Genomic DNA, 8,997 nt, shown 5'->3' with positions numbered 1-8,997 from the left:
GACACAGAAATTTAAAGTGCTTGAGCAAAATACTTTAATTCACTATGGCTTTAAAACAGGATCCCTCGTACCTTTGCCAAATCCTGAAAGTGAAGATGACATCTCCACAAAGTCATTTCATGTCAACTTTAGTGACAGTAGCTCACAGTCAAAAGGAACCAAACGGAAAGCCTCACAAATGGAAGAATCAGGGATTTTGCCATCAATGTCAATGTCACATTCTGACTCATCACCATACATGTACAAGCACGGTTGCCAATGGCACAGCGCAACGCCGCTAAATTTTCTGTTGGAGAACTTTGAGAATATTGGTAAATATTCCAACATTATCTAAGAACTATGCCGTCCATTATCCTGTCGACAAATTTTGAGACAATGACAGACTTTGCCAGAGTTGTGCTTAGATTTATCTCACAGTTACTCTTGAATTATTCTTGAAGATTATCGGTATTAGACGCTCTAGCGTGCGCGTGCGCGCTCGCTCGCGCCGGCTTCTAATATAGCACTGCACTTCCTGATCTTGTCCGATTTCTTTGAATGAAATAGTATATATTGCTGTCAGGATAACATCTATGATGCGCGAAGAAAGAAGAAAACGATTATAGCTGCGCACAGAGGATGGAAAACATACGGAACCAACTTGCACAACGCACCCACATACCCGGCCTCACCAGCTACCGCTCGCAATCCCCGCTTTCAACATCATTACAGCCCCCGTTCTTCATGTCGTCATCTACAGGAGCTGCAACGCCGAACGACGGAGCAAACCCTGCCAAAAAGAGTAAGGCGGCTATCATCGCGCAGCTAGCGGAGCATGAGGTGCGATTGGAACAAATGATGGGCGACCTGAAAGCTTTGCAGAAGGAGTTCAGTGATGAGGAGGACAGCCGTAGAAATGGGGATACCTCAGCATTAAAGCAATTGGTAGAGCATGACACAAGGCTGAAAAGCCTCGACGCACGCATAGCCGAGCTGGAGCAGGAACGGAGTGACATACTGGCGCGTGCTGAAAAATCAGATGGCTCGGATTCAGGTTTGAACGACTCACTTGGAAGCGAAGATGAAAAGAAGGTTGCAGCAAAGGAAAGTGCGTATCGTGATACAAGCTTCAAGGTTAGCAGGATCATGCGTGCACAGCTGATTAATACTCACGAGAATTGGCTCTGCCCGACATAGGAGCTCGTGCGCCATGCCTTCCAGCTCCGCCTCGGTATTCCCAATCTCTTGGCCAAGACATTGCCGTGGAATAATGAGGGTGACGAGATACCCATTGAATCTTCAACAAACAAGCAATACATCCGTTTCCGCTGGGAAGAGAGATGGGACTCTAAGGCTAATTATCCGGTCATTCAGGAGCTCACAGCATATGTACAGAAGCATGGAGCAGACCTCGTACCTGCAGCTGCGACCGCTCTTCGTGCATTGGGTGAACGGGATATACAGGAGCGTGTTGCCGAGAAGTACAAGGCGCTGCAGAAGGGTCTCCGTAATGCGGGTATTTTGGACGCGCAGGGACATCGTGTCACCAAGAAAGAAGAGCCAACCGACGACGCAGGCGGCATCCAGGGAATTGGAGATGGAGCCGAGGAGAAGCACGAGATCAAGAAACTTTCACCGGCAGTCTTACAAAGTCGCGCGAAAGGGGTATGCAGGCTCATCTGTCTTGGATTGTGAGAATGCTGATCACGCCGGCCAGAAACTTCAAGTTCGGCTGCGAAAGCGCGGAAACTTACCCAGTGATTCACTGTACCGCAACCCCAAGTATGATACCGCCTTCGTTGAAACTCTCATGTCTGCGGATGAAGACGTTTTCGATGTGAATGGTGCATTCGCTGGATCGTATAAATCTATAGCACCTGCTTATCGTAGTGCAGAGGTGAGTGATCTAGATGCACATTCAGACGAACAACATATGAATTCACTGTACCATCTCCGATATCAGCTGATTGAGCTCTTCAATGCCGTCGATGCCGCAAAGGACCACAAGCCGAGTTCTAGATACATTCCTCGCATTAAGGTTGCCGAGACGGTCGATGTCCCTCCCCGAGTATCTCACAAGATGGAGAACAGGGCCCGGCGCTGGATGATTGATCCGGAATGGCTCACTCAGAATCAGGTATACGATGTCGAGTCTCGCATCGTGAATAGTGGTAAGGCCTGGGGCGATGAAGAGGACCCAGAAGTCTTGGTGGAGAAACAGAAGAGAGTCCGTGAGGAGAAAGCCGAGATGAACCAGACCAAGAAGCTGCGCTTGACAAAAGATGTTGAAGGGCGTGCCAAGAAAGACAAGAAGAAGGGGAAGAAGAAGGGGAAGATGAGCGAGAAGAAGGCTGAGAAGGAGAAGGTAGCGAGCGGTTCAAATGTGCACGTTCTAGATCCTGCACTCGACGGTGATGCTGGGAAATCCTCTTCCGAGTTCAATGACTCGGACTGATGTCCACACTTTGCACTTACTGTCGAATTCTTGGTGTTCCCTCCTTCACGTCAAATTTTGTCCTCGTCCTCGTCCATCAGCTCATCTGGCTCGTTTCCGCTCTGTATAATATGTGAATTTCTTGTTAGTTTATTGATAGGACTCCGATGTCGTTACTCACATGGTCAAATGAAACCGATACCCAGAGATCTTCATTGATGCGTGCAGAATGGATTGGGATCAGCGCGAGCGGGGCATCAATCTCAGAGACAGGCACAATCTCGTAGTCACTGAAACGGTTAGCATATGACACGTGAATTCCGAGGGTTGATGCACTATGCAGAGGGACTCTCAGGATCGACAAAACGTGGAAGACTAAGAGTGCCTGGGGCTCTTTACAACGTACTAGAGATCCCACGGGAACACTGGAATGTTCTCATCAGCGAGCATTCTTCGGACAATGGCACAAAGGTGTGGCACATTCTCCCCAATCTTGATGCCGAGCAGTGCAGATATTTCGACGGGGTAACGCAGTCCCGATGGTGCAAGGATAAAAGCATATGAATCTGCCTTGGTGCGCTTGTTGGAAATGGAGCCGTACCGAATGCCATCCTTCCGGATATACGTGAGTGCACGGGCTACCTGGTTGCCTACAAAGATGGTTCCGTCATCCATTGAGAAGTCGCTGATGAGGTTTAAGTCGGGGTACAGCTTGCGAGAGTACTGGAGAACGATCCCATACAGATGATTGGTACCGGGCCCCAGATAGTTTCGTAAGTTGATCGGCCTGCCATGGACACGAGGAATTTTCACTCGGTCTTGGATGCGTACAAGTCAGAAATATGGAAAATGTATAGCACGAATGATACGTACTAGTGGTCGCTTCACTCCTGTATATAGCTAGTTCCGTCATCATGCCTCCACGCTCACTGCGGCCTTCAGATTTGATAATCTTCTCTAGATATTCCCGTTCTTTCGGGTGAGCATTCTCAGGGAGCGATAACAAGTACTCGTAGATCAGATGACATAAGACCCAGTGCCGCAGAAGTGTTAGTTCCATGCGGCCACCGTCGTGCCCGTTAAGGTTGACCTTCTCCAGCATTCCATTGAAGCGCTCGAAAGCGAACAGCCACCAACCATAGATGGGCCCAAAGAGCTTGATGAACTTGATGAAATGCGAGGAAAGATGATGATTGATTGTGAGGTGAACACCCAGTATTTTGACTTGACGGCAGTATTGAGTCAGCAAGCCTTGTCCGACACGAGCTTGAGCCATAGAGATTCTCTGTGCAGCAAGAATACGGACGCCGGCACATAGTAACAAGACCGCAGAATAGATCGCGCGAGGATTCCGGGAGTGAGTTGGGACAGACTTTGCATTCGGTGGAATAGGAGAAGCTATGTTGGGAATCTGGTCAGCTTGGTTCGCCCATGATGCCCACAATAAGATTGGCGTGATGGTAAGTAGTCGTCGCCATTCATCTGCCTTCTTGAGAGACTGATTTTCACCTAGCTATTTGCACTGCATAAGCCACTAGATGGTTAGTAAATCTCGCTCACATTCTTTGGGAGCCGTGTTACATGCGATGGCCAGCGCACAGCATTGACGGTATCTTCGAAACGTTGCTTTTGTGAAGTCGTCCCTCCGGCACCGGAGAACATGTAAGACTTGAAAAGAATCTCCATAAAGAGATGTGCAATTATACCTGAGAGATAACATATCATTCTGCGCTGCAGAAGTGATCAAAGATCACTTACCAAGGAAGACGTTGTGCATGAAGTCAAGAACTGTCTGCGAACACATACGCCACCCCGCAAGCAGGTTCATGACAGACCAACGGACACCATAATCCCGCAAAATGGCATTCTCACGTTGGGGACTTACTCCCATGGATTGAAACGCATGCTTCAACATCTTGTAGTCGTCCTTTTCAGTCCAGTCTGTACCGTGTTGTTAGTGGATGAACAGGAGAGGACGAGAATATGAATTTACCATTGTCGTAGCCTGTCAGCTTGTCTACGTCGACAATATTCGTGTCACAATACAGACACGGATGAAAGTCGTGTGAATGACCGGCGGTTCCGCTGACTTTGCGCGCTGCGGGAGTGTCACAATTTGCGCACACAAAGTCAGCATATACTTGTGCCGGTTCTTCATCATGGACCTCCATGCGAACACCTGAAGAAACTCAAATCATCAAAATCTGCAGCCATGAACACAAAAAAACGCACCGTTATGTAGCTGAGTCATCTCTTTGACTCCTGGCTCCAAGGCATGATTCAGCTGCTGCTGGTTGGGCTCATTTGGACCGGGGAGGACTGCTTGACATATGACATTCAGCTGTAAATACCGAACATCACGAGGTAAGTTGTTGATTGCTAGATATATTGGCCCACTTGAGTGAGGTCGACCGTCCAGAAGCCCAAACCTAATAGAGCAATGTTCTAGTAGTACGATACTCACGACTGTTGATGAGTACGCACCAATCCAGGTTCATTGAAATTGCAAGGCCAAACCGGTGGGCCGTAAGTTTTGTTGCCTGAGCTTGCTCGCTTTGAGGACGATCACGTACGGTACCAGCGCTGTTCCTCTCACGCACTGTCCCAGTCTCTAGCTTGAACAGCATCTCACCGTCATGCATATCCTCCATCAGAAAATCATTGTTGTTGTTCCGTCCTGCTTGAAATTCACGATAGTCAATCAGGGACTTGGCGAACCCGGGCCGCAGCATCATGCGCCGAAGACTTTCGATTATCGACACCTGTGGATTGATCTTGTTGGCGATGCGACGCTTCTGGCCTTTAGCAGTGAGAGTATCTGTGTAGAGTTTGCCTGAGCATCCAGGTACAGTACAATCCGGTGAGTCTAGCTCCAAAAGTCCTTTCGGCGTATGGTGTTTCCAGCAGACAGGACAGATAGCGTACTGGATGATCCAAGCATTGGGATCAATCCCAAGTCGTCTTCTAGCGCTAGCCAGTGTTCGCACAGGTCGAGGAAAATCAGGAAGTTGCCCAGCAATCAGTAGAATATCAAGAGAATTATTCAGCTGCTCCGTAGCGTGCTTCCAGGTAGCATTGTTGAATGTGTTCGCCATGACGGCTTGCAGATAAGCCATCCGCACATGAGATTCTTCTTCAAATGCCGGGATCCGAAGCGACGGCTGATCCTCCATGTCACGGTCAATACCAGGATCGGGTACAACTGGTGGTTGCACTGGATGGTAGTCATCTGGCTCTATTCTTGCGGGAAGTGGGAGTGGACCAGGAGCTGGTGACAGTGCACGAGGTGGTGCCTGAGGAGGAGGAGAAACGCGGAGTGCAGCGGGAGCTGGAGAGCCGATACGAGATGGTGCGTGAATGGCAGGGGATGGTGACCTAGCGGGAGATGGTGACCTAGCAGGAGATGGTGACCCAGCATAAGATAGTGACCTAGCACGCGATACATGAGAATCAGAGGCAGAGCGATCTCGGCATGATGCCAGTTCAGCGGCTGCAGCCTTATGACTGGTGTCTCTGCTCGCAAGTTGGAGCTGAAATTCTTGGCCTTTCGCTGAGTTTGGGTATTGCTTCATATGTCTCTGATAGACCTGCTTCGTCTGGTAAGCAAATCCTTCCGGGGTAGCGCTGCAGCGTGCACAACGGCACTGTACCCGAAGAGCAGCCATCTTAATGTATGAGAGGCATGTACGGGTTGTTATATGCGTGTCAAAGTCGTCCAGGGAGGCTGTACTATGTCCTTGAAGCTGAAAATAGATGGCTATGTGCACAGAGAGTGGCCAGGTACGCGTGGAATGTTGTGCACGGTGATGAGCACAGAAGTACTAGTGACGCGACGCGTTGTGGCACGTGCTGGGAGCATGCACAAATTCGCTAAGTCTTTCAGTGACGCACCGGTGAATTAGAATAATGTTCATTCCCTCTCGTTATGCTGAGCGTATAATTACGGAAAACTTATAGTGGGGCATAATCTGAGAATAACTGGAGAAAATCTGAAGATATCTCAAAATTTGCCGTGGCAATAATCCGGCGTTTTGCGCTGTGTGGTCATCCACAGACTACTCATGTGCATATGATGCCACATTTATGTCACTTTATCACAGCTACTCTCAACTGAGCTCTTCTTTGTGTGCAATGTGGAAGAATCAGTCGGCTATTGCTAGTCTGTTGGTCAGTTGTTTTGAGAATCTGAGCCCAGACTCCAGTGCCGAGCAGTTTAACATGCAACGTGATTTTCTCTGAGATTTTCTTAGTAGATGATCACCTATGGAATATCCAAGATATGGTCCACAGTTTGCCTCTGCAGCAAGCATAATTGAATGTGCATTGGAAAACACCACTAACAATATAGTCACGACCATACAGTGTCTTGCCTGTCATCAAACACGCCCAATCACACTAAGAATCCCATCTGTTATTGTGTCCACCGGCATGCAGTCCTCTGCTGAAACTCAAACTATACAAACTTGGTTAAGTAAGACCATGACATCATCCATTCTGCATGCAAGAAGATTACTATGTCAATGCGACAGTGAAGTTGATCATAATATAAGCAACATTACACCACCGCCCATCCTATACTTTGAATATCTGTCACAGGAACATACAGTTATCACTCCCATATTTGATCTGGAATTCAATATGCAGACCACCTACTCATTGGCACCTGTAATATACTTTGGATCTAGTCACTTTACAGCACGTCTCCTCCACTCTGACAACTCAGAATGGATATACGATGACCAACAGAATGACGGTGTCCCACAATATGAAAACAGAATGGATACCGATGACCTTACACCACTCCTTACACTCGATGAATGCTGGGCGCACATCCTCGTGTATACATCAAATGGTCCATTCAATCGAATCAATTGAATCAACAAAATATTGTATTATTGCCATCACGACACTATACCTATTTTACTGACTTTATTACCTGATCGACACGATCTTCATGCTCAGATGATCCTTTCATTTGAATTTTTAAAAGACAGCCATACCATCAGTATCTTATATCATATGACTATATGTAACAGTACTGCAACTATCCCACCGGCTTCATTACCTGATCTACATCATCTGTCTTGTCCAATACTGTCAGCGAATTCAAGTGTTGTTCAGTACTGGTTAAAACAGAAGGCACAGACTGGAGGTAAGAGAACCGTCTCTTCTTCGGAGCCTTACCTCCACCAGTGTTATCAGCTGCAGCAGCAATACGCATCATCGACAAGTGCTCTGACTCGCAGTCCGCAATCAGCTATAGCCACCATTAGAAGTCATTTTCTGATAATAAACAAATGCGGGCAAACACCAACTCACCTTCATCCCCAAGCGACTCACGATCATGACAGTGTCAAGTCGTGTAAGAAACTTGCGACCCACATTTGCCCCATTTGGACTCACGTGCTCATGAAGCTGAAAGTTTACTGAAAGCTCAACGAGCTCACCGGCACGCACCATGTCAAGGGATGACTGCACAGGAGTAGACCACCTACATAAACACAACATCACCTCAAGCAATGCGGACAGATGATTTCATATTATGACATACCTGTCGTCATACTCGCCCTTCAGCTCCATGCATGACACGACATTGTCTGATGTCCACGAGAGCCTCCCACCAGCAACTAGCTCTGCCAATGCACCATACGGGTCAATAACCATGTTCAGATTGGCACTGTCAAACAATGGTGCTTCCACCATAGGCGTGAGCACACGTGTCTCTGCAACAAAACACGGCATGGCGCCAAGCCAGACATCATCAATTACAGATGTCGTTCCACGGCGTGCATGCATTTCCATGAAACATAAGATGTTTGATCGGGCAGTGATGGCTCGCCAGAATGCAGGACCTTCACCGGCAACCACAACAGTCTGCAGAGCGAGATTCGGATTTCCCCTCAGCAGCCTAGATACGAATTAATCACATCGGCAAGCAGCTTGTGAAGTGCAGAAGTGACAAATCTGAATGAGCGCCTGAAAGGGGGCAGAAGACTCATCTGAGAAACAAACCCAGACACACGCAGTGTAACCTCCTCGCACGAGCTTCGCCACACCAGGTACAAATACCCACCCGAACTGACCTGAACATCAAATTGACGCTCAACTGTCTCAAACTGATCATACGTCTTGAGCAGGAACTGCGATCCCTGTCCATCGGCACCCATTTCCGAATTCGGTGCCTTCGTACGTGTGGTCCACTCGTCGAATAATTTCACTGACCAAGATTCAGCCATCATCCAGTCCCATCACGAAAACAGAAACTCGACACACCACAACGCGCATCCTGAAAGACCTTTGCCATCGTGTCAGAACTCAGGTGAGCCTCCAAATTCATTTTGATCGAAAGCAGCAAGATTTTTACTAAACTTTATACATCAGTGTCAATTGCCAGCAAGACACAATCAACGAGCAAGAACGAACACACCTGTGGAGGTAAGTAGCCATCTACAATGACCAACGCTCGCCCCCGCACGACAAACTGTTCGTGCATCAGATTCAAATCTTACCGTCGCGCCCAGCTCATTGTGGACACGCACCACTGCTGCGCGTCAAATTCGGTGCACGTTCACGACCGCTCTAGC

The 8,997-nt window shown here is 48.1% G+C and overlaps 2 protein-coding genes across 2 annotated transcripts; one reads left to right on the top strand and one right to left on the bottom strand.

Annotated features, from left to right (window-relative positions):
- Positions 1-618: 618 nt before the first annotated feature.
- SCP_0803570 (hypothetical protein) lies at positions 619-2,434 on the top strand (the record flags this gene model as incomplete). Its single annotated transcript, XM_027760947.1, has 4 exons — positions 619-1,113; positions 1,177-1,644; positions 1,697-1,876; positions 1,943-2,434. The coding sequence occupies 4 exons, from the start codon at positions 619-621 to the stop codon at positions 2,432-2,434; spliced, it is 1,635 nt and encodes a 544-aa protein (XP_027616748.1).
- Positions 2,435-2,484: 50 nt separating this feature from the next.
- Positions 2,485-8,717, bottom strand: SCP_0803560 (hypothetical protein; the record flags this gene model as incomplete). Its single annotated transcript, XM_027760946.1, has 14 exons — positions 2,485-2,535; positions 2,595-2,748; positions 2,820-3,231; positions 3,287-3,926; positions 3,974-4,119; positions 4,172-4,354; positions 4,407-4,592; positions 4,646-4,842; positions 4,898-5,842; positions 7,561-7,670; positions 7,733-7,904; positions 7,965-8,287; positions 8,497-8,630; positions 8,687-8,717. The coding sequence occupies 14 exons, from the start codon at positions 8,715-8,717 to the stop codon at positions 2,485-2,487; spliced, it is 3,684 nt and encodes a 1,227-aa protein (XP_027616747.1).
- Positions 8,718-8,997: the final 280 nt, after the last annotated feature.

The sequence above is a fragment of the Sparassis crispa genome (genome assembly GCF_003851025.1).
Source record: "Sparassis crispa DNA, contig_000007F, whole genome shotgun sequence".
NCBI lineage: Eukaryota > Fungi > Basidiomycota > Agaricomycetes > Polyporales > Sparassidaceae > Sparassis > Sparassis crispa.
This window is presented reverse-complemented; position numbering and strand designations above follow the sequence as displayed.